The sequence below is a fragment of the Diceros bicornis genome, chromosome 10, assembly GCF_020826845.1.
Source record: "Diceros bicornis minor isolate mBicDic1 chromosome 10, mDicBic1.mat.cur, whole genome shotgun sequence".
Lineage (NCBI taxonomy): Eukaryota > Metazoa > Chordata > Mammalia > Perissodactyla > Rhinocerotidae > Diceros > Diceros bicornis.
Genome location: NC_080749.1, coordinates 36,520,781 through 36,547,015, shown reverse-complemented (window position 1 = coordinate 36,547,015; position 26,235 = coordinate 36,520,781). Strand labels below are relative to the sequence as shown.

General features: G+C 36.5%; 1 protein-coding gene across 1 annotated transcript in view; it reads right to left on the bottom strand.

Annotated features, from left to right (window-relative positions):
* Positions 1–14,292: 14,292 nt before the first annotated feature.
* Positions 14,293–26,235, bottom strand: part of ARL6IP6 (ADP ribosylation factor like GTPase 6 interacting protein 6) — a 39,133-nt gene continuing 27,190 nt past the window's right edge. The window contains exon 4 of the mRNA XM_058548981.1: positions 14,293–15,507. Coding sequence (XP_058404964.1) covers positions 15,414–15,507 — 94 coding nt within the window. The 3' untranslated portion in view covers positions 14,293–15,413. The remainder of the gene's footprint in view (positions 15,508–26,235) is intronic.

Here is a 26,235-nt window from a genome sequence, read left to right as displayed (position 1 = left end):
ATATACCGAGGGGTCTTTTACACTGGTTAAAGAGCAAAAATCAGACTGTGTGACCAAACAGAAAAATCAAATCAAAACCATCAATCTATACATTTTCAGCAAACAATGTAGAGCAGCTGGTACAGGATACCACCAGGGAAGTTTTGGACTTCAAAGAGCACATCACATTAGAAATCACTAGCTAGCATATTCCATTACCATGCTGGTGGTCAAGGGTCAGTACCATGGCTCCGAGTGGCCTAAGGGAGAAGCACAGAGCTACACCAGAACAGTCCTTACCCAATTACACAGCCAGAGAATTCTTCTAGGCTCCTGTGGTGAGAATGTAAAGGAAGAATCAACCTAACTTCAACCTGGGTTGACATCCTGATGCTTAGAGGTCATTGAACAGAATTTCTTCTCATCCTTAATTTCCTCATCTATAGAATGAGAAGGTTGGATTAAATCACCCTCCAGGGCTAGGCTAGCATCCTCTAATAAGGACCTGTGGGTGGGGGTATATGGGTCAAGCAGAGCTTGTCATTTTGCAGAAGGGTGGTTTAACACTTATGTAGGTCCCTGAAAGAGGAGAGTAACTGTATCTTTTGACAAATTTTCAGTTAATTCTTGTATCAGAGTCCCCAAGACCACCCTCAGGCTTGGTGATGTGCTAGAAGGACTCAAGGGACTCAAAAGCTATATACTCATGGTTACAGTTTATTACAGTGAAAGGATACAGATGGAAATCAATAAAGGGAAAAGGTACATGAGGCAAAGTCCAGGAGAAACCAAGCATAAGCTCCCAGGCGTCCCCTCTCAGGGGAGTCACATGCGGACATGTTTAATTCTCTCAACAACAAATGTAGCAACACAGGTGAAGTGCTGCCAACCAGGGATGCCCACTTGGTCCTTGGTGTCCCGGGTTTTTATTGGGGTTCAGTCATGTATGCATACAGTGCCTGCCTGACTGACCTCAACTACTCAGATTCCAGCTCTTCCCACCCCAGAACAAAAACAGGCATTTGCCATAAATCACATCATTAGAATGAATTTATCTTGTGAAACTGTTACAGCATGGCCCAAGGCCTCAGGTGTACAAAAACACTCTTATCAGGGGAAATATTTCAAGGGCTTTGTATTTCAGCCTTTGTTTCTGAGGGATTCTACAGTATCCATATAATAAAGTAGCCCAAGTGTACTTTTTTTTTTACCTGCACCTAAAAGTCTTGACAGATACTCTAGTATTCTTAATAAGTTACTGGTGTCTTGCAATACTAGAGGTAAAGATATCTAGATTATGCTATGTTTTAAAGTTAAAAATCTTAAATATAGTTTGGCACTTTAATTAGAAGTGTTTTTCTGACTTTCATATCAGAGATTCAGTCATATCCCTGTTTAGCCCTTTAAGAGTATTATATCAGACCCATAAAATATAAGATTTTTTCCTGTTTTTATTTTGTCTTTGATAGAGCAAGGATTATACAATAACTCTGTTTTGCAACTTAGCTTTCACCTGGAGTGTTATCACAGACGTCTTCATTTTCAATGCCTACAGATCTACCTCATCCTTTTTAGTGACTGCCTAATATTCCATTGTGTGGATGAAAAAAATATGTTCAATCAATCCTCTGTTGTTATCATTTAGGTTGCTTCCTACTGTTTGCTATTAAAACAATTCCTCTACTAATATCCCTGAAAGGTATATAAGTAGAATGACAGGATTTGATTCTATGCGTCATGCAGGTATTTTTGTACCATTTTCTGACAATAATGCAAGCAACCCATATTGCTATATAGGGAAACTACTCCTTTTCTTATTTGTGTTTCTAAGGAAATACTTAGTATGTGCCAGAGTATTTAACATTTGGCATCTTATTTAATCTTCACAAGAACCATAAGCAGCTAATTACTATTCTTATTTGTTATTTTTTTTATTTTGTTTTAATCAGCTTTTTTGTTTGTTTTTTTGTAAGATTGGCCCTCAGCTAACATCTGTTGCCAATCTTCCTCTTTTTCCTTGAGGAAGATTGCCCCTGAGCTAACATCTGTGCCAATCTTCCTCTATTTTCTATGTGGGACACCACACAGCATGGCTTGATGAGTGGTGTGTAAGTCTGAACCCAGGATCCAAACCCGTGAACCCTGGGCTGCCGAGGCAGAGCGTGTGAACTTAACCACTATGCCACCAGGCCGGCCCCCACTATTCTTAGTTTTTTTTAATCTTACATTTTTTCTAATTATGAAATAACGTACTTTTATAGAAAATTTAGAAAGTGTAGAAATCCATAAGGAAGAAAATTAACACCATCTATAATTTAACTGCTCAGAGAAAACCTCTGACAATATTTCATGGATTCTTCTCCATGTTTTCTTTCCATGCAGTTATTTTACATAGTTGAAATTCAGCTTTATGCAATTCTGTATCCTGTTTTTTAATTTAAGATTATAACATAACATTTCCTATGTTACTCCTGCTGATAACCAACTTTTTAAAAAGGCTGTGTAATATTCCATTGTGTTTCTATACCATATGTTATTGGTATTTTAGTTTGTTTCCATTATTTCCTACTACAACAGATTATTTACTGTGAAGGATATCTTGATGCACAGAGATTTTTCTGTTTTACTTTTTTATGATAAAGCTCTAGAAATGAAAGGAGGAGTTCAAAGCTCTTAACGCATATTGCCAAGCTGAAAGTTTCATTAGTCATTGAATTGTTCCTTCCAAGCCTTCAGATATTCAGGAAGGAGCATGTCCTAAACCATCGTTTTAGCACTCCCATACCCCTCTAGCTTAACAGTGTCAACATTAGCCATTTACTACACACTTTTTCTTCTGTGTGTATTATCAGGAAAATATCTTTACTATAGGAATATATGAATGAACATAACACATAATAATAAGAGTTTTGCAATAACATACTTTAAAAATTTGTCCTCTGGTTTCTCTATCCATATTCCATGAGGGGAGGTGTCATATTCTTTATATTACCTACAGCCTTAAGGTTTATTTTTTAAATACTATGAAATTTCCAATTGTTTAAGATTTTTCTTGTTGGGTTGGGGGATTATCTGCCTGTATGAGAAGGCAATAAGTTACTAAAACTAAGTTTGTTTTCTAGGATTTTTTTTCTATGAAAAACTGCTTATTTTTCCTTTTATGCATATATTTATAGCACTAAAATAAGCTTTTTTCACTGACCCTATTTCTGAGACACTTCTACTAAGTAAAAAAATTCAGTTCTTACCGGGAAACAGAGAAATAAAAAGTATTAATGATTTTGATTTACAAAATACACTTCCATAATTCATTTTAATTGTTTGTTTCTGCAGACTTCTACCTACCATTAGGCTAGGTATAAACATTTGTTTATCAAGAAAGGCTTTTAAGAAACTTTTTCTGAAATTCACTCTAGTAGGTCCTTCCATTTAAAACAATTTATTCCGCCAATTTTATAAAATGTTTCTTATTGGATGCCTACATGATACTTAAAAGTATGATTCTCATTTTAATTGTCTTTCCAAACCAGAATACAAATAGACATTCGCTCAATCTGAAAGTACAATTTTATATAAAAACATAGAATAAATGTCATGCACTCTAAATTTTATATCAATAGGAACGTGTAATATCCAACAGTGTAAGCACTAGTTGTATTTAATGCAAAATGGAAAATTATACTCTAATTACACTTTTAGATTCAGCATACTGACTTTCACCTTAAGCAGAATGGTACAGCACTAAGAATTATACATGATTATAACTCGCCTAGAAGTAGTAATTACTTTGTCAGTATCTAGCTAAAATACAGATATATAAAGTTTTATCTTTCTGACATATAAATTATGCTGACACTTTAAAATGGTACTTAAAAACAAAAAACTAAACTTTCAGCAGCAAAGCCAACACCTACAAAAGTTTTGAGGGACTCAGGATTTTGTTTTTAATTTTGAACTGCTCTCAGGAAGTCATATCTTCCCTGACATACTACACTGGACTGAATATTCAGGGCCATTCTGGAGCTGACCTAAAGCCACCAAGTGGCTGGTCTTCCAGTCTTCCCTCAGGAGAAGGAAAATATGAGTTCCATGAGTCCAGGGTGGGCCCATCTCAGCACACAACTTCATTTAAGCAAGTGTAAAACAATGTTGATTTCTGGGAATAGAGGGAGGAGCAGGGAATATAGTGCTGGAGGAGGTGGCAAGGAAACAGTGTTAAGTTTTGTTGGAAAGAAAGGCTGCTAGGATAAAGGTCAGCAATTTTCATCCAGTTCAGCGCTCTCTCGTATTGGAAACACAAAACAACTCTTGGTTACGTTCCAGAACTTTGTTCCTCACAAGATTAAGTGTATCTCTAAAGCATTCTACCTTCAAAAACAGCAATGTTCATCACTCATGGTTTTATAAACCTTTATCAAAGCTATCTAATTTATTTACTTTATTTATTTTATTCAGGTAACATTGGTTTATAACATTATATAAATTTGAGGTTTACATCATTATATTTCAATCTCTGTGTACATTACATCATATTTACCACCCAAAGACTAATTACCATCCATCACCATACACACATGCCTAATCACCCCTTTTGTCCTCCTCCCTCTCCTCTTCCCCTCTGGTAACCACCATCCAATCTCTGTCTCTATGTGTTTGTTTGTTGTTGTTTTTATCTTCTATTTATGAGTGAGATCATACAGTATTCGACTTTCTGTCACTGACTTATTTTGCTTAGCATAATACCCTGAAGGCCCATCCATGTTGTCCCAAATGGCAAGATTTCATCTTTTTTAAGGCTGAGTAGTATTCCATTGTGTATATATACCACATCTTCTTTACCCATTCATCCCTTGATGGGCACCTAGGTTGCTTCCAAGTCTTGGCTATTGTGAATAATGCTGCAATCAACATAGGAGTGCATATATCTTTACACATTAGTGTTTTCATGTTCTTTGGATAAATACCCAGCAGCAGAACATCTGGATCACACGGTAGTTCTATTCTTAATTTTTTTGTGTGTGTTTGAGGAAGATTGGCCCTGGGCTAACATCCATGCCCATCTTCCTCTACTTTATATGTGGGATGCCTGCCACAGCATGGCTTGATAAGTGTTGCATAGGTCCATGCCCGGGATCCGAACCTGCAAACCCCAGGCCGCAGAATCGGAGAGCACGAAATTAACCACGACGACACCAGGCCATCCCCCTATTCTTAATTTTTTGAGGAATCTCCATACTGTTTTCCATAGCGGCTGTGCCAGTTTGCACTCCCACCAGCAGTGTGTGCGAGTTCCCTTCTCTCCATATCCTCCCCAACACTTGTTATTTCTTATCTTGGTAATTATAGCCATTCTGAGGGACGTGAGGTTATATCTCATTGTAGCTTTGATTTGCATTTCCCTAATAATTAGTGATGTTGAACATCTTTTCATGTGCTTGTTGGCCATCTGTATATCTTCTTTGGAAAAATGTCTGTTCAGATCTTTTGCCTATTTTTTAATCGGGTTGTTAGTATTTTTGTTGTTTTGATGTATGAGTTTTTAAATATTTTGGAGATTAATCCCTTATCAGATATATGGTTTGCAAACATCTTCTCCCAATTGTTAGGTTGTCTTTTCATTTCCTTGATGGTTTCCTTTGTTGTGCAGAAGCTTTTTAGTTTGATGTAGTCCCATTTGTTTATTTTTTCTATTGTTTCCCTTGCCTGGTCAGACGTGGTACTTGAAAATATGCTGCTAAGACCCATGCCGAACAGCATACTGCCTATGTTTTCTTCTAGAAGTTTTATGGTTTCAAGTCTTACATTTAGCCCATACCATCTATAGACAGAAACTCCACATCCTAAGTTTGCAATGCACAGAGAAATTTTTTTCTTCTAAAACTACCACTTACAAGCTCTAAAGATCCTTTACTATCTTTTATATTGGGAATTTGTGCACATCCATTTTAATTCTATTCATTTCCTTTATGATCTAATAAACTACTAGTGACTACTCCCACATACATACCCTTAAGCTTAACCTTTTCAAACTGAGGACTTCTTACACTCAAGTTTGGTCCATCTTTGCCACATGGATTTGAAACACTTCTGACTTTTTCTTGAGTAGCAGAGGCCAGAACTTTAGTTCAAAGTACATATTTCATTTTGTTTCTAACACTTTTCCTGGTGGTCCCTTACATATACATTTGGATTTTTTTTTCCCATAATGTTACCAGGTTGTCCACTGTCAAACACCTGTCATTTTTCTGCCCACTCATATGGCTTTCTGGAATATCCTAGTAGAGTTTTTCCAAATTCCAAAATCTAGGAGAGTTTAGTGTCATCTGTAGATTTGGATGTTTTGTTGTACACAACTTTTTAAGATTATAAGTAAAAATATTATCATTGTAAGCACTGTTTTTTGAGCAACCATCTCATATTGCTAGATACTTCTTTCCTCAGAAGTGACCTTAGTTTTGCATAATTGAGGTCTGTATCCCCAGGGACTCAATATTTAAAACTACTTTACTGTGGAGGCTGGTTCTTTTTTTTTTTTTTTTTTTTTTTTTTTGTGAGGAGATCAGCCCTACGCTAACATCTGCCGATCCTCCTCTTTTTTTGCTGAGGGAGATTGGCCCTGGGCTGACATCCGTGCCCATCTTCCTCCACTTTATGTGGGACGCCGCCACGGCATGGCTTGCCAAGCAGTGCGTCGGTGCGTGCCCTGGATCTGAACCAGAGAACCCTAGGCCGCCGCAGCAGAGCGCGTGCACTTAACTGCTTGCGCCACCGGGCCAGCCCTGGAGGCTGGTTCTGATACATTAATTTATAAAAATATGAATAAATTATATTCAGATTGTCCTTTAATTACACCACTTATCTGTTCAGTCTGATGGCACTACAAGTGGTCAGATCTAAAGGAAATCCAAGAATATGTTTTATTTTAAAAATCACATTTATTATATATTCCTATTACCTTTCTTTGCATTTTTGAAAAAATTTTAGTATTGTATAAAAAGATATTTACACTAGTACAGGGAACACTTGCTTATATATTTGTAGTAAGTTTTCTTAGTCTATTTAAGTATTTATAAGATACACAAGATCTGAAGTCATTTCTTCCAAAATTATTTTTTCGTTTTTCTTATACCATTTTGTAATTCTATGTACAGATTAAGTGTTCAATAAATGTCATAAACAAGTACTGAGCACCTGCTGTGTGTAAGCTTCAGCCTAAGTATTGTGTACATTTTTAAAAAGAGTCTAAAAGACTCTTCAGGAAGACGAATCATTATAAAATAATAAGGCTGGATAGCATATACTAATTTTTTAAATTAACAGTAAAAGAAATGAATCCAGGGGCCGGCCCGGTGGCGCAGCGGTTAAGTGCGTGCGCTCCGTTGTGGCGGCCCGGGGTTCGCAGGTTCAGATCCCGGGCGCACACTGCTTGTCAAAGTGGAGGAGGACGGGCACGGGTGTCAGCCCAGGGCCAGTCTCCCTCAGCAAAAAGAGGAGGACTGGCATCAGATGTTAGCTCAGGGCTAATCTTCCTCACAAAAAAAAAAAAAGAAGAAGAAGAAGAAATGAATCCAGATGGCAGAAATCACAGTAGAAAAAAGTTTTTTCAAGAAGCTTTGTGAACAGGTAGGTGAAAAGCTGATATATGATGAATTCTTAGTTCTTGGTTTTAAACATCAGAAACGAAGTTTATAAAGCTAGCTGAGAAGAAATTAATTTTACTATAAGATTAGAGGGTAGCTCACAGAATTGAAGGAAAGGCCAGAAAACCAGGATCACAAAATGACAGAAAGCAAGGAAAGCTTGGTAGAAGAGATTACAGCTGAGGCTATGCTTTAAAACAGCCTGATTCCGTTACTGGCCCAGTCACTGCTGAACACTGCTAGAAACCATTGCCACTGCCTCGGAGTGGCACAACTATGAATGAATGCTAAGCTTTCTGTTAGTTATTGTGCCATTCATTCACAACTTAAAACTCGGGCAGGAGCATACAATTGGTGGCAGCAAGGTTACATACTAGCAGTTCTATTCCTACACAGTTTCATATCCAGGATCTCAAGGAATGTCTGTTCCTACCAGTTCCATAGTAATCCCATCACAATATTCTGCAGTCTATGCACTACATTGTAATTAGCCAATGTCAAAAATCCTATGTACAATAATGAAAGAAACAGAGAAAACAATAAAAAGGAAATTAGTTAAAATACACACATACCATAAAAAGGAAAAAAATAAGGGTAGAGGCTATAGCTCTTTGTTTTCAAAACTGATCACGAGGCCCTAGCTAATATTTATAACTTATTTTGTCCAATATCTATTCTATGTTCCCTTGACTTTCAGCCAGAACTCTTAACAGGTGTAGGTTTTTTATCCAGTGGGATGACCAAAACCTCATTCCTGAGGGATTTGAGCCCCTGCCTGTTAAGGCTGTTGTAATATTCCACTAACTTAATATGAGAATCTAACAAGGAAGACTCAGGGCCTTCGGGGTTTTGTCCACACTCCTCCTGGCTCCCATTGTGTAGCAGTAATTCGATTTCCCTTTGGTGGATTATCAATCATTCCAGTCAGGACTATAACACCCATTTTGCCTGCGTGCCCAGTGGTATAAGGAACCTGCAACGGCCAAATGGGGTCTCAGCTTCCAATTCAACAACAGCATTGTTGCATATTAGCTTTATGGAAGCATTTCTCCCTTGAGTACAAAAACAGGCAGCATGTGGAGATGGGAAGAAAATGTCTTGGGAGTGGATGTTTTTTTGTGAACTGAATTCATTGACCAGAAGTTGTATTATGTGGGGAATTTTAATAACATATAAGGCCATAGTTGTTAATGACTGCTATCTGTGACAGACCTTGCCAGGCAGAGGTCCACAGAATACCGGCGCAGAGACAAGTCCTCTTAGGCTAATAACTCTTTCCTTTTGAAAAACAGCTCCTTCTATTTGGCCTTTTGGAGAATGAACGCCTGATTTTGGAACTCCTGGTAACTCTGTGACCCCAGTTGTCCACTTTGAACAGGATGTTATCTGATTCATCCAGTAATGAATATAGACCAGGGTTTCTCAACCTTGGCACCATTGACATTTTGGCCCAGATTATTCTTTCTAGTGGGAAGCTATCCTGGGCATTATAGATGTTTAGCAGCCTCCTTGGCCTCTATCAACTAGTTGCCAGTAGGATCCCCCAATGGCGATAATCAAAAACGTCTCTACACATTGCTAAATATTTAGCTAAAAAGTTAAATTTTGCCCCTGGTAGGCAAAATTGCCCTCAGTTGAGAACCACTGACATAGGTGCATCCTTTGAATTCCGTCATCCAGAAGTGTCCTGAGCCAGTCCTAAAGGCATGAGTAATTTGTATGATCACATTCCCAGTATGCTTTCTCCTGTCATGCTGCCTCTTTTCATTCAACCCACAACTATGGCCTCTTGAGTTTCCTATGGATAGTTGATTGGTGTTGGAAAAAAATTCAAGCTTGACTTATAGGTGGTTCTTCGTATTTTGTTACTACCAGCCAAAAATGAGGTGGTAGGAGGCATTAAACTCCCTGTTCATGGGTGGCAGCGAAGGACCGGAAAGGAAAATCCTCCCAGGGAGTAAAACTTCAAGCAATTCATATTGTTCTCCTCGGCCTGAAGAGAGATGGCATGAAAAAAGGATTACGCATATTTAGGGGAGTGAACTAGCAGTTTGGCTGGATTGTCAGGGGCTTGGAATAGGATTGGTGTTAATTTTTTTTTTTTTTAAGATTTTATTTATTTATTTTTTCCCCCCAAAGCCCTAGTAGATAGTTGTATGTCATAGTTGCACATCCTTCTAGTTGCTGTATGTGGGACGCGGCCTCAGCGTGGCCGGAGAAGCGGTGCGTTGATGCGCACCGGGATCCGAACCCGGGCCGCCAGCAGCGGAGCGTGCGCACTTAACTGCTAAACCACAGGGCCGGCCCGAGGATTGGTGTTAATTTAAGAAAGGTTGGGAAGGGGTATATAAATGAGTCTCTTAAAATGGATCCAGAATGTGGGAATATTTCTGAGCTATGTTAATGCTCACAGCAAAGCCCTCACTGTCCAAGAGGCTCTGAATAATCAAGTAGTATAATAAGTATATAATCAAGGTAATCTATTCTATAGATGTTAGTCTCTTGTCAAGCCAGTGCTTAATGGGAACATATAGTGCCAGCGAAGCAAAGGTGGCGTCTACAGATAGACTTGCACTTTCAGAGGCTTTCCTGGCTACTGCTGCCTCCCCTCTCCCACCTTCTCTACCTCCCCCGTCTCTTTGCCAAGAGCCCTTCTTATGGGGTCAGCCAGCTACCCAGTAGCCAACTAATTGTATTAGAAGGGGTAATGTTTTAGCAGTTTTGTCCTCATTGGTAGACATATTATGGTCTTAGATTTGCTTTTCTTGTTTGTGATACTTCTGGCAGCACCACCATTTATGGATTTACTGAATAATTTATACATTATCATTCCCACACATTACTCTGATCAAGGAACTTACCTCACCAAAAAAGAGGTAGGATCACATGCTTAATTCTTGTTTTGTTAATCTCTCCATTATGCACCTCTACCTTATCAACTGCTGTTTCTGAACACTGGAATAATCTACTGAAGACTTAGTTAAGAAGCAAGCTAAGACAATACTTACAGTTGGGGTCTTTTTGGATGTGGTGTTTATTTTTATTCAACAACTGATTTTTGATACTGTTCCTCCCATTCCTATTTACATAGATCCAAGAACCAAGAGGCCTGTCATGACTACACCCAATTACCCACTCATAAAATTTTTGCTTTTTGTTCCTCTGACTCTGGACTCAGCTGTTTTTAAAGGTTTTAGTACTTAGGGAAGGAGTTCAAAGGAAATTTGTTCAAAAGAATTGGAAGTTCAAACTGCCACGTGGTAATTCTAGATTCTTTATGCCACCGGGTAATCAGGCAAAAAAGAGGCTTACCATGTTAGTTGGGGTGTTTTAACCTTTTAACCTTGCCACATAATGAGAGCAGGGAGGGTATAAAAGATTCTCTGAGATGTGTTCTCATACTACCACATATGGTGGCAAAAGAACCAACAAGAGCTTCGACTTGTTAGAAATAAATTTGGTCACTCTATCAGTTAAGAAACCTAATTTGCCAAGGTAGTCGCCAAAACAAAGATAAAAAAACAGATGCAAAGGAAGGTTGGTTTCAAGACCAGATGCTTAAATAAGACAGTTAACTTTTACCTGTATTTCCTTGCTGTCATATATATCATGTACAAATTTCTCATTTCTTTCCTTTTGTTTGTGTTAATAAGTATTAAAATGACTATTTAGTGTAATCTGCAGAATATCAATAAGAGAATGTGGCAAAACTAGAAGAATGGACATAACCTGAAGGTCCTGGCTGTGGTAGTAAACAACAGCTGCATTGTTAGGCATGAGTACTTTTGTATGTTTAAGTATGAAAGGAATACTATGTGTGAGGAAACTGAACAGCCAAGAGTGAATTGTAGTGAGTATTTGTCTTTTTTGGTTGTTTGATATCCAATCCAGACAGATAGAAATTGGAACAATTCCAGATGCTGCCTTCAATTACAGAAGCCAAAAGGAATAGGCACAGGACCTCATCTTGGCCAGTTGGGCACTCTCTCCAAGAACTCTGAACCTTGAACTGAACTTGCCAAGAACAAGAACAAATGACAGGAAAGATTCATTGTAACATCCTGACCAGGTTATTTCCACTATTGAACAGTCCCTTTGCTTCCTCCTCCTTGACCCTGTAGTCCTTTCTTGGTTCCTGCCCACCAGTTCTGAGAGCCACTGGATAGCCTCCAATAAATTCCCTTTTCCTGGTTAGTCCGATGGTTTCTGTTGCTGGCAATATATGGCCCTGATATAAGCAAGAAAACAGGCAGAAATGGAAAAGTAGACAAATATAAAAATCTCTTTTAAAAGTCTATCTTATCTTTTCAAAAGAATCCACTTTTGGTATTGGATGTTATTATGCATGTTTGTGCCACCCCCTCCCCCCTAATTCATTTGTTGAAACTGTAACCCCTAATAGGATGGTATTAGGAGGCAGAGCCTTTGGGAGGTAATTAGGTCATGAGGGTGCAGCCCCTATGACAGAATTAGTATCCTTATAAGAGGAAGAGAACCCCCAACCCTCTCTACCAAGCGAGGATATGAGAAAATGGCTGTCCATAAACTGGGAAGAGGGTCTTCACTGGAACCTAACCACGTTGGCACCCTGATCATGGACTTGCAGTCTTCAGAACTGTGAGAAATAAATGTCTGTTTAAGCAACAGTCTGTGGTAACTTACAGCAGCCTGAGCTAAGACAGATCGCATCTTTTTTTGGTGTTGTTCTCCATTGATCGTGTTTCCAATCTGTTTTGGGGAGTTCACTCTGCTGCTTTTTCTAACTTCTGATTTGTATTCTTAGCTTGTTTATTTTCAATCTTCCTTGTGTCCTGATAAATGTATTTGAAGTTATCAATTTCCTTTATAGTGTTTCATCAGAGTCCTACAAATTCTGACGTGTTTTCGTTGTAGATTAAATCTAACTATTTTGTTAAATATTATTCTTCCCATTTTACAGAGGAAACAGAGAAACATTATTAAGATCAGTACTATATTTAAAACTCATTATCTTATTTAACTACAGACACATCTTGATAACTATAGTGACATTCTGCTAACACTTAAAAAGGCAAAATTGAGGGGCCACCCGGCGGCATAGTGAATAAGTTCATGTGCTCCGCTTCAGTGGCCCAGGGTTTGTAGGTTTGGATCCCAGGTGTGGACCCATGCACTGCTCATCAAGCCATGCTGTGGTGGCGTCCCACATACAAAAGAGAGGAAGATGGGCACAGATGTTAGCTCAGAGCTAGTCTTCCTCAGCAAAAAGAGGAAGATTGGCAATAGATGTTAGCTCAGGGCCAATCTTCCTCACCCAAAAAAAAGGGGGGGGGATTGAATTTAGGAACATTTATAAATTCCTGATGAAACCAAAAGTAGATTAATAACTAGTTTTACTCAAAAACTTTTGAGGTCACTGAGACTAATCATTAGCCACAGGCACAGTTATATCCTGTGTATCCTTCACAAGTAACTGAGTGGCATGTTGTAAGCTACAGATAAAGAGATGAGATGATCTGAGGCAGTCTCATAACAGAGATGGATTCCAGCTGCTAGGTAAACTCATCTTGACTCCTTTTGTTGAAATTAACAAAAACCTGTATGAACAGCAGAGGCCAACGGAGCAATTTATTGGCTCATGTAACCAAACTTCAAGAATGGCAGGGTCACCACTGGGCTTCGGGGACCAGGGGAATGTCATTAGCAGTATCCACGTCAGCTTTATTCCCACTGAGCTTGGCTGAATGCTGGCTGCTAGCATCACGTGGCCTTGTATCTTACCAGCTTCATAATACCTTAATTTCAGGTTGAAAAATCCAGGGAAGAGACTGGCCTGATCTGAGTCATGTCTCCATTCCTGTTGCAGTCACTGTGACCAGGAGAGATGAGAAACTAGGATTGGCCTAGCTTTGATTAGGTATCTATTCTTAGTCAATCACTCTGTTACAGAAGTAGGATGGTTTCTATCTGAACCCTATGTTAAAATGGAGAGAGGGGAGTAATTTCCCAACAAAGAAGAGTGCTAGTCCAGAAAAAATAGGGTTCCAGAATTAATCTCTTACAGACATATATGTATGTATCTAATAGATATCTACATACAAAGGGTCTACTGTAATATTCTTCTTAGTCATAAGCCAGAAAGTCTGGAAGAAGCTATCCAATTTGAGGGAGGGCGGTGACTTGGAGGCATGGAGAGAATAAAAACTGATTTTGTTACTTCTACATTGCTTTAGAACCAAGGTGGGGGGGAAGCGGGGGAGGAAGGCAGAGAGTGAAAATATATTCATTGCAACAATCACTCCGGAAGGAATACTTAAGCCATGGGATTTGTATTTATGTATTTACACATACACACAGACACACCCATAATAATCTAAACATTTACTTCAGATAATTTAAGTTGGAGCAGTATTTGTCATTTCTGATGAAAGGCTTTTGAATTGTAAAAAAATGTTAAGACTTTTAGAAACATATTAAATCATTTTCTCAGTGACAACACTCCACAGGTAACAGGAACACACTGAACATATTCATTTTCCATTTAGCCCAAATCAGCAGTTTGACTACACAATGCCTTCCTAATGCAAGTTTTTCTATGGCCAGGGAAAACAGAATTTTAAATAGTCCATCTTTCTAAACTTGAAGTGATGTCAGTAAGTGCGTGAATCAGATAAACAGGTATTTAGAAAGGAAGTGGGAACAATTAAAGTTTAATTACTATAAAAACAACTAACACCACAATTAAAGAATATTTAAATAGAAAAATTATGAAACCATATATAAAAAATTATACATATATATACACACTGTATCAAAATACCATTTCTATTTTGGTAACTAAATTTTTGAGATTAAAAACAAACTAGTTCAAGCATTTCTAAATATAAAAATTTCAGGTTTATATTTATTAAAAACAAAATAATATCAGTTCTGTTGAAGTAACCATATATACACCAAGACAAGTATCTGGAATTATAGAAACAGAAATAGTGAACAATTTCAAATTTCTCAGTATTTTAATGGCTTAAATAATTTACCTTCTTTCAGTCATTTTTTGTTAAAAATAAATTTACTTAATTTTAAAATCAGGTCAATGTGCTTTTTTTTGCTGTTTTTTTAAAAGACAAAATACTTATTAAAAATGATAAGTATTAGGTTTGAACCAGCTAAAAAATAACATTTACATTTGTCTAGATGTAACAATTTTTAAAACATACAAATTCAATATGTAGTAGGAAAATATGTAAAAAAAAAAAAAAAAACACATAAGGAACTAGGCCCCATTAAAAAATATAAATGCACCTTCTACTGATTATAGGAATATCAAAAACTAAATGTTCTGATTTGAAAGTAGCTTCTATAAAACGTCAAAGTAGTAGGCATTGTTTGCTTTCCTAATACAGTGAATAAATAAGAAATATTTCTATGTCAATTAAACAGTAATATCGGTATTTCTTAGCAAAAATGTAGTACATAGATGGAAAGGTAGGCATTGTCCTGTATTCAAGTTTTCGAGTTTAGTTCCATTAAAATGTTTTCTACAACTTATAAAAAACTACACACACAAAAGTAAAAAGGTGAGGTAAACATCTTACACTTTTAAGAAATTACTTGAAACTTAATACTCAGATATTCCCAATGCCTAGGCTCTAGAACGATGTTTAAGAAGATCCTCCATAATGATGATGATAGGACACGTATCTGAATAGCATAAGAACAGGTTTCTTGGTCTTCTGCATAGGCAATGATGTTCTTCCCTGTTATTACAAAGCAATCATGACTAAGTTTTGCCAAGAATATTGCTTCAGTGTGGGTTTACAGGAGGCACCATGCTACAGTAAGAGCAGCTACAATGCCATTCAAAATTGCCATGCTATAGCCCATGTGGAAAGAATGTCCAGTAAGTTTCCTAGGAGGGAAAAAAAACAAATGAAAAAAGGAAAATGTAATTACATATAACAGAAAAACACCCCCAGTTTTTACTGAAAATGATTACAATCTGGAAATATGTTTCCCAAAAGTTTTATACATTAACACAAGTTTAAAAACAACACCGAACATCTGCAGGATTAGTAATGGACAGATCTCAAGTTCTCTGTCAAAAACTGACCTGATTATCAAGTATAATTTTTCAATTTCACTACTTAGAGCAACATGCTGAGTTTAATCCCTATACTTCTTTACAGTGCTTCAGTCACTGTGTATACCATAACCTAATTTCAATGTATGAATCTTGTTACATTACAAGCATGTTCTTTCATTAATTAGCATTGTTTTCCTGCTCTCTTGTTCTCACTTAGAACTTAAATACATATTATTTCAAGTATTTGTCCTGTTTGTACCATTATTAGATTACATGAAGGAACTCTACTTTTCCTTTGAGCACTAAAAACAGTACTTGTCCATATGTGAGTCATAAATCAGGTTATGTCTTTTACAGACATTTCAGTTCTCAACCTAATAGGTTACTTAATTGAACTTCCTTTCAATGAGTTCCTAAGTATCAGCAAAGACTCATCTCTTGTTTTATGATTACCATGAGTGCTGACTAGCTTATGTATGTGGATTTTCACTGACATTTGTTCCCTCTATCTGGCAGCCATTTTACTTATTTTACTACATTTTCTTTCTTAACATTCCTCCCACTAACTGTATTGCAATAATACTCTTTGCTTATCCTAATAAGGATGCGAGATGCTAAAAAGAAAAGAAGGTAGTGTCCAATTGGTGTCAGAGGCAGAACAGAATCTTCTCCTCACTGGAGCAATCCAAATTGAGGACATATACGGAAGTGTACTGGCAGTAGTAAGAGCCCAAAGTCATAAGTAATAAGGTCCCTGCACTGAGAGGGTCATCATGCCCATGTCCTCTCCTCCTTTCCTAAGGACAGGTCAAAGCCAGGGAGGTACTTAGATCTGAATTAACATTTGAAGAGCACCTCATTATAATGATTCCAGTTCCACAAGATCTGTGGCACAGAGTGAAAAACATACATTCTTTAAAGAACAACCCCTTCATATTCACCTGAGACTACAGAAGGTCCTGACGGCCCCCTGTTCTGGTCCATGGGAGTTTTTATTTACTCTCGCCACTCAACCTTACTCACCTAGAGACTGGTTTAAGATGCTTCTCATGTGCCATTAAAGGTTAACCTACGTAGCTGTATTACCTATTATATGGTAAAATAAAATAATAGATGCACTAAATGTTTTGCCTCTTTAAAAAAAAAAAATTCCTCAAACACACGATTAGTAAACAGAAACCTGATCATAAAATTAAACTGTCAGCATTATCATTCATTGTAAAAAAAAAAACACTAATGACTCAAGAACACTTAAATTCATACTAACAAATTGAAGTTAATCATGGCACAGAATTTCAGGACTTAATTGTTCTTTTTTACTAACTTTGTGAACCCATACTCCCATAAAAATAGAAAAACCTCTAAAGTACAGTCTACTAAACTTTAGGAAGTTATAATGACTACAATGTTGATACAATTGAATTTTACTGAGATATACATGCTCTAATGCTTAGGGACCCTTACAAAACAGGCAAAGCAAGAAATTATAATGGCAAGGAAGACACGCTCCAGAGCAGTGGTTTACCATCTCAAACATACCACATTCCCACTGTGAACATCGTAGTAGTTGTCACACATGTACTGCAGGGCAAGGACTTAAAAATCTTTGAGGAATCACTTGCTTTAAAGCTCCTTTTCAAAATACTCCCCATGATTTTCCTCTCTGGGGGAAGATAAAGACAACCCCTGGCAGGTTCTCTCCTACGATTCTTTTTTTTTTGGTTCTTTTTTATTAAAGTGCAGGGAGGAACAGGAATGCTAAGTCATGATGGCCTGTGATAAGTGCTATTATGGAACTGCATACACAGCTGTGTGGGGACAATTTAGGAGGGCAGTTCTCCTTTGGAAGATAAGGACTCGACATTGAATTGTGTGTGTACATGTACGTGTGTGTATATCTGACACATTTAAGCCATAAATAGTAAGAGGAAAGTCTATTTCTTAATCTGTAGTATTCAGGGTAATTACTCTTTTTTTAACTGAGGTAAAAACAACATAACATCATATTAGTTTCAAGTGTACAATATAATGATTCGATATTTGTATATATTGCGAAATGATCACCACAGTAAATCTAGTTAACATCTGTCACCACACAGAGTTATAAAAATTTTTTTTCTTGTGATGAGGACTTTTAAGATTTACTCTCTTGGAAACTTTCAAATATTCAATACAATATTATTAACCGCAGTCCCCAGGCTGTACATCACATCCTCATGATTTAATTATTTTATAACTAGAAGCTTGTACCTTTTGACCCCCTTCACCCATTTCTTCCACCCCCTGCCTCTGGCAACTACCAATCTGTTCTCTGTGTCTATAAGCTTGGTTTTGGTTGTCGTTTTTTAAATTCCACATGTAAGTGAGATCATATGGTATTTGCCTTTCTCCATCTGGCTTATTTCACTTAGCATAATGCCCTCAACGTCCATCTATGTTGTCACAAATGGCAGCATTTCCTTCTTTCTCATGGCTGAACGGTATTCCATTATATATATATACACACCACAATTTTTTTACCCATTCATCCACTGATGAACACTTAGGTTGTTTCCATATCTTTGCTACTGAACATAATGCCTCAATGAACACGAAGGTGCACATATCTTTTCAAATTAGTGTTTTCATTTTCCTTAAATACTCAAAAGCAGAATGGCTGGATCATATGATAGGTCTATTTTTAATTTTTTGAGGAATCTCCATACTGTTTTTACATAGTGGTTGTATCAATTTACATTCCCACCAACAGTACACAAGGGTCCTCTTTTCTCTACATCCTCACCAACACTTGTTATCTCTTGTCTTTTTGGTAACAGCCAAACACCCCTGGTAACAGGGGTGAAGTGATATCTCATTGTAATTTTGATTTGCATTTCCCTGTTGATTAGTGATGCTGAACATCTTTTCATGTACCTGTTGGCCATCTATGTGTCTTCTTTGGAAAAATATCTATTCAGATCCTCTGCCCATTTTTTAATGGGACTCTTTGGTTTTTTGCTATTGAGTTGTATGATCTCCTATGATACTTATTTGTGATCTTTGAAGTTCTGTTAAAACACTCAAGGTATCTTGGTTCCCATTTGTCAAAACCTTTCATTTATCTCTGGTAGAGGACATGTTTTTTTTTTTTTTTTTTTGAAGAAGATTGGCCCTCTGTTGCCAATCTTCCTCCCTTTCCCTTTTTCTCCCCAGTGCCCCAGTAGATAGTTGTATGTCATAGTTGTACATCCCTCTAGTTGCTCTATGTGGGACGCCGCCTCAGCATGGCTTGATGAGGGGTGCGCAGCTTCACGCCCAGAATCCGAACCGATGAACCCTGGGCCGCCAAAGCAGAGCACGCGAACTTAACCGCTAGGCCACCAGGCTGGCCTCTAGAGGGCATATTTTGAATTCACTCAGCCATAATGAAAATACTATCTTCAATTATTGAATTTAAAATGATGACTAAGTATGGTGGCTTTTTTACTCTCTCTAGATATGCATTTTACTTTTTAAATTAAAGTATACACAGTAAAGTGCAAATGCTAACATGTATACAGATCAAGGAATCTTTACTCACAGACTTACCATCCAGGTCAAATATAGAATATTTCCAGCACTGCAGAAAGCTCCTTTGTTCTTCTTCCCTGTCAGTATCCACCTCCCCTCTCCCAAATCCTGAGATAACTGCTATACTGTTGGCTATCATGATGACTGGTTCAGCTGCCCTTGAAACTCCAACTATATGACATCAAACAATACATATTCTTCTGTGTCTGGATTCTTTCACTCAATATCATGTCTGTGAGATTCATCCAAGTGATTGTATGCAGCGTAAGTGTGTTCTTTTGTGTTGCAGTTTAGTACTCCATTATATAAAAATACCAAAATTAATTTATTCTAGTGTTGGACATCTGGGTTGTTTATAATTTGGGGCCCCTATAAATACAGATACTATGAACATGATACTACAAACATTATCTTTGGTGGGTGGTAGGCATCTGCACTCACTCCTCTTAGGTATATCCCAGGAGTGGAATTGCTGGGTTATAAGGCAGATGTAAATTTGGCTTTAGTAGAAAGCATCAAACATTTTCCCAAAATAGTTGACTACTTTACACTTCCACCAGCAATGTATGAGAGTTTCCCTTGCTCCACATTGCCATCAACATTTGGTATCACTAGTCTTTTTAATTTTAGCGGGTCTGCAGAGCATGTTGTTATGGTTTTAATATTCATTCTTCTCATGACTAACCTACTTACTGCCTATTTAGATATCCTCTTTTTTGAATTTCCTGTTTGTCTTTTGCTGATTTTTCTATTGGTTTATAGAGTTCTTTACATATTCTAGATACTAATCCTTTGTCAGAAATGTGTCATGGACATCTTTTGTTTATGGCTTGTCTTTTCACTCTCTTAATAAGATCTTTTGACGAACACAAGTTCTTAAAGTCCAATTTACTGCTTTTTTAAAGGTTAGTACTTTTTTTTTGTGGCTTTTTCAATAAATCTTTGACTACTCCAAGGTTGTAAAGATATTCCATTTTTTAGAGAGCCTTTATTGTTCTTCCTTTGACATTTAGATCTATAATTCATCTCAAATTAATTTTTGTGTACAGTATAAGGCAGAGGTAAGGCTCATTTTATTCCTTATGTATATCCAATTGTTTCACCACTATTTATTGAAAAGACCATCTTTTCCCCTCATTGAATTGCTATGGTGCCTTTGTCCTAAGTCATATAACTATGTATGTGTGGGTCTGTTTTTGGACCTTCTATTCCATTCTTTTGGTCTATTTGTCTATCTCTGATAAAATCAACAACTTTTCTATATAGCAGCATTAGGCAATTAAAAAATTTTATGCTAAAGATCCCTTATAATATCAAAGAAAAACTACAAAATCTTAGAAATGCAACTAACAATAATGTGCAAGAATCACATGAAGATAATCATAACTTTACTGAAGAAGATTTAAATAAATAGAAAGACATCCTGTGTTCATGGAATTGAAAACAATATTGTCAACATGGCAATATTCCCTAAACTGATCTATAGGCTCAAAATTCCAATTGCCTTTTTTTTGCAGATATAAACAAGTTGATTCTAAAATTCATAGGGAAATGCAAGAGACCTCAAATAGCCAAAACAATCTTGAAAAAGAACAAAGTTGGAGAACTCACACTTCCCAACTTCAGAATTTACTACAAAGCTACAGTTATCAAATGCTGTGGTAGTGGCATAAGGACAGACATATAGACCAATGGAATCGAACTGAGAGTCCAGAAATAAGCCCATATTATTTATAGACAGTTATGTTTCAACAAGGTACCACAACCACTTAACAGAGAAAGAACAGGCTTTTCAACAAATGGTGCCAGGACAACTGGATGCAAAAGAATGAATATGGTCCTCTACCTCACACAATATACAAAAATTAACTCAAAATGGACCAGACCTAAATTTAAGAACTAAAACTATAAAATCCTTAGAAGCAAGTGTAGGTATAAATCTTCATGACCTTGGATTAAGCAATGGTTTCTTAGATCTAAGACCAAAGCATAAGCAACTAAAGAAAAAAACAGATAAATTGGACTTCATCAAATTAAAAACTTTTGTGCTTCAAAGGACACTATCAAGAAAGTGAAAAGACAACCCACAGAATGGAAGAAAATATTTGCAAATCATGTACCTAATAAAGGTCTACTATCTAGGATATAAATGAACTTTCATAACTCAAAAGTAAGACAATTTAAAAAGGGGCCAAGGATTTGAACAGGCACTTCTACAAAGATATATAAATGGCTAATAAATTGCACATGAAAGAATGCTCAACATCATTAGTCATTATAGACATGCAAATCAAAACCACAAGGAGATTTTCATACCCACTAAGATGGTCATGAAAAAAAAAAGAAAACAACAAGTATTGGTGAGGATGTGGAGAAATCAGAACTCTCATACGTTGCTGGTGGCAATATAAAATGGTGCAGCTGCTGCAGGAAACAGTGTGGCAGTTTCTTAGAAAGTTCAACAGAGTGTTACCATATGATCCACCAATTCCATTCCAGGTATATACCCAAGAGAATTGAAAACATATGTTCACACAAATTTGCACCTGAATGTTCACAGTAGCACTATTCATAACAGCCAGAAGTGGAAACAAACCAAATGTCTATCAACTGATGAATGGATAAATGAAATGTGGTATATCCATACAATGGAATATAATTCGGTGATAAAAAGGAAAGTACTGATATATGCTATAACATGGATGAACTTTGAAAACAGTATGCTAAGTGAAAGAAGCCAGATACAAAAGGCCACATTTTTGGGATTTGTTTGATTCCATTTATATGAAATGCCCAGAATAGGCAAATCCACAGAGACAGAAGAGTAGACTAGAGGTTTCTGAGGGCTAGAAGGAGGGGTGAGTAGGGGAGTAACTGATAATGAGTATGGGATTTTCATTTTAGAGTGATGGAAACGTTCTGGAATTAGAGAAAGGTGATGACTGTACAACACACTGAATATACTAAAAATCACTGAATTATACATTTTAAAGCAGTGAGTTTTATGTTATGTGAATTATATCGCAATTAAAAATAAAACTTTACTGAAGGACAGTAAAAGAGGATCTGAATAAAGAGAGGTACCTACCATAATCTGGGAATACTCAACATTGTAAAGATGTCAATTACCTCAAAAAGAATCTATAAATTCAATGAGATCTCAGCAGTAGCTCAAGAGAATTATTTTGATGGGAAACTGACATATCCAATACAGTAAATGTGCAAAAGGAGCAATGAAAACTTTTGAAAACAATTGAATCATAACATAAAACAAGTTATTTTAAAAAAAGAAACAGAACCAGAAATAAAAAAAGACATTGGAATAGACTTCAGCATCCAGGAACAGATCTATGTCTGTAATGTAGGTATGGGGGGTGGGAGTGGGGAAAGAGGTAAGAAAACATATGTATAGAAATTTTACCTTTTACCAACAAGACATTTTTAAGTCAGAAGAAATAAAATAATTATTTCTTTTCAAGTTCCTTCCTCCTTATTGCTAACCATAGTTTTTCATTTATCAGTGTAACAGAAATCAAGATTCAGCTTCTTTTCTTTTTTTTTTTTCGGTGAGCAAGATTGGCCTTGAGCTAACATCCATTGCCAATCCTCCTCTTTTTGCTTGAGGAAAATTGTCCCTGAGCTAACATCTGTGCCAATCTTCCTCTATTTTTTTTTTTATGTGGGACGCCGCCACAGCATGGCTTGATGAGCGGTATGTAGGTCCACGCCCAGGATCTGAACCTGTGAACCCTGGGCCACTGAAGTGGAGCGTGCAAACTTAACCACTACATCTCCGGGTTGGCCCCCTCAGCTTATTTTCAAATCAGCTGTCCTTGTATTTAGTGGAGTAAAAGGAATTGGTGACTTCAGGCAGTTTCTTTTCAGTCCTTTGGTTTTACTTTGTAACCCCACAATACTGAATATTAAGAAAAAAGTAAGACTAACGTCATATTTTTAGATTAATGGGGGAAAATATCTGCAATTCCAGTGTTTGTAGATTCTTGACAGGCTCACTTTCAATGTGAGGCTCAGAAGGTACTTTTTAGTCTATAACAAATTCTTAATTTTAATTTGTATACGTGTGTAAGACGTATACAAGGCACTACCGGTCTTGCACAAATTAAAAATAAAAACCTTACTGGTCCAAAGCATCTGTTGTGTGTTGTTTTATTCATAGTTTTATCATGGAGTCTACTAATGATTCCAAAATGGTTCTTACTGTTACAAGTCATTCAGGACCTTTTATTTCCATAATGTGAAGCAGTCACACACCACTAGGCAAATGGTAATGTAATACAGGGGTGGAGGGGCTTGGGAAGATTGAGTGGGGTACATACAATTTTTACTCATTGGTTCTTCTATAATTTCATGAAGGGAAAGGTAAAAAAAAAGCAAAGGATCCAATCTCGGAAGAATGATAAGACTAATCAGGGGTAGCACCTTCCTCTAATATGTAATTTAGATCAATAAAGCAAAATAACTATAATTTCTTAAATCTATTTAATAAAGTCTAATATGGGAAACTTGATCAGAAATAAAATAAAAAATTTACATCCAGACTAAGTAAAACTTCACCATTATTTACTGTTAATACTGTCAAACCCACAAAAGTGGGTAGATAATACCTGGCCCTGTCAAGCTAATGTGATTTTCTTTGTCATGCCATATGGATTTCTAATCTGGACTACAATACTAAATAAGGTGGAGAAAAAATCCACAAGAAACAAATCCCATGGTCTTATATCACTACATAATGAAAATGTTTAACTTTGAAGACCTTGCATTCTATTTTAAACTTCACAAGGATTCTGAAATAGGCTTAAAGAATTTTTTAACATGCCATGACTATTTTTAGAGATGTTGCTATAATCGTTATTTCATATATGAACATGACTAAAAAAATTGATTCATGATGAAATTCTTTCCCAGCCACTCACATTCTCTCCATTTACCCGAACACATTGTACAGATTAATGTTCCTAAAACACCTCTTTGTTCAAAAGGCTTTTGTGTCAACTGGATACAAAACATAAGTGAGCAGAGCAAACAATATAGTTAATAAGGTCAAGTTTCCTTAATGATATGAGTTTTGACCCAGGTTTTCAAAGATGCGGCAATGGACCAGCACACAAAAGAGATATTATGGTGTAAAGGGAAAAGAACAGAACCAGGAGAAGTGAACTCACACTTAAGATTTCAAGCTTATCAAGTGGAGGGCTGGACCAGATAAACTTAAGGTCCCTTCTAGTTCTAAATCTCTATAACTATTCAAAGTAGCAAAGACAGAATAAATAAAAACACTTGAAAGAGATTATGTAGTTTTTTCCCTACTTATTAAAATAGGTTACAGATCAACATTACCTGTACTTAGACTGGAATAATGATGCAGGGAGTATAAGTACATAAATATTTTAGTCCCAAAAAGTCAATCAAAGAGACTCACAAATATAATGAAAATTAACAGATGATATCATTTAACATACTAATTCAAAATTATATTTAAGACCTGACCGTTCATTTTACCATTTAAGTACACAGAGAACTCAATGAAAAAACCAGAATATTTCTTAAAGTAAATGTTAGGATTCCTACATGTGGATTTTACTACGCTGAGATAAAGTATGTTTCCACTGCAATACAATTATGAAATCAAAGTGAAAATAAATGAGAAATATTGTTCAATAAGAATAAAATATATCGGAAAAAATATGGTTATAAAGAAAGGCTCATTATAATACAACTACTTCTATATCCTAAAGATTAGTTATAAAGAAGGTATTATTTTGTTCTAGATCCAAAGAATTCCTTTCCAATAATAAAGAATCCTACAATGAAGTACTTAGATGGTTCCTGTTAGTGGTTAAGAGTTTAAGCTCTGTAGTTAGACAGAGATGGGTATGAGTGCCAGCTATGCCACTTATAAGGGGTATGAAGCTAGAAAAACTGTTTGACCTCTCTGAGCCTCAATTTCCCAAAATGGAAATAAAAATAGAATCTACCCTTATAAAGCTGTTATGAGGATCAGGTGTCTGGCATATAGCAAATAATCAATAAATGTTAGCCACTATATAGCACAGGAAAGAAAACTTAGCTACAGATGAGATTTAAAAAAATTTTTTTGACCTTCTACTTCAATTCTCCCTTCCTTTTAAGCAAAACACCTAAACCTAGACCCATTTCAAATCCAAAACAAAGAAACAAACAATAACATTATATACACAGACCCAGGAGGTGGATGGGAGAAGGAGACTGAAGAATTATAGGTTTGTGTGTGTTTCTGCTTGGTATTACCCTCTTCCTACAAGTTCATACTCACTTTTCCCTTTATAATTTATTATAGAACTTAAACTTTCATTATTTATATCTAGAACCTTTGTGGTCTGGAAATGTAATTTCTAGCAATATATTTTTATTGATATTTAATAGTAACTTGTAAAGTGAATATGTCATACAAGAATTATTATCTTAATTATTTTCATTTTTCAGAAATGAAATACATTTAAAATTTAAGATTCAAATGAATTCAATGATTCTGGCAGTTCAAGTGACTATACTCTTACTCTTGAACCACAAAACAAAGCACTGAACAAGCCATTACCAAAAGTTTCAAATACCTGCCTTTGTTTATTTAAGAGAAGAGAGAGACCAACCGATCCAACCAGGTCTCTTTTCATGTTTCACATTGTTTATTTTTTTACTCCAGCCCTGGCTGACTCTGAACTGAATCTCTGGACTACATACTGGATTCCACTCTCTTGAAATCTTCATTCCTATACCATATTAATTTCTGTATTTCCTTTCCTTCACATATATTCCTACATTTCAGATACACTCTTATGAGAGAATTCCTGCAATTTAAAACAGTAACTTCATTGCCAACTGATTTTGCTCTAAGCAGAAAGCTCTCTGTGCTTGCCAGAATAAGAAGTTACATTAAGGGCCCATATTAAGAACCAACTATTCGTTTCTGTGTCTGATTGGCTCAGCAGGAGACAGGATGAGCTA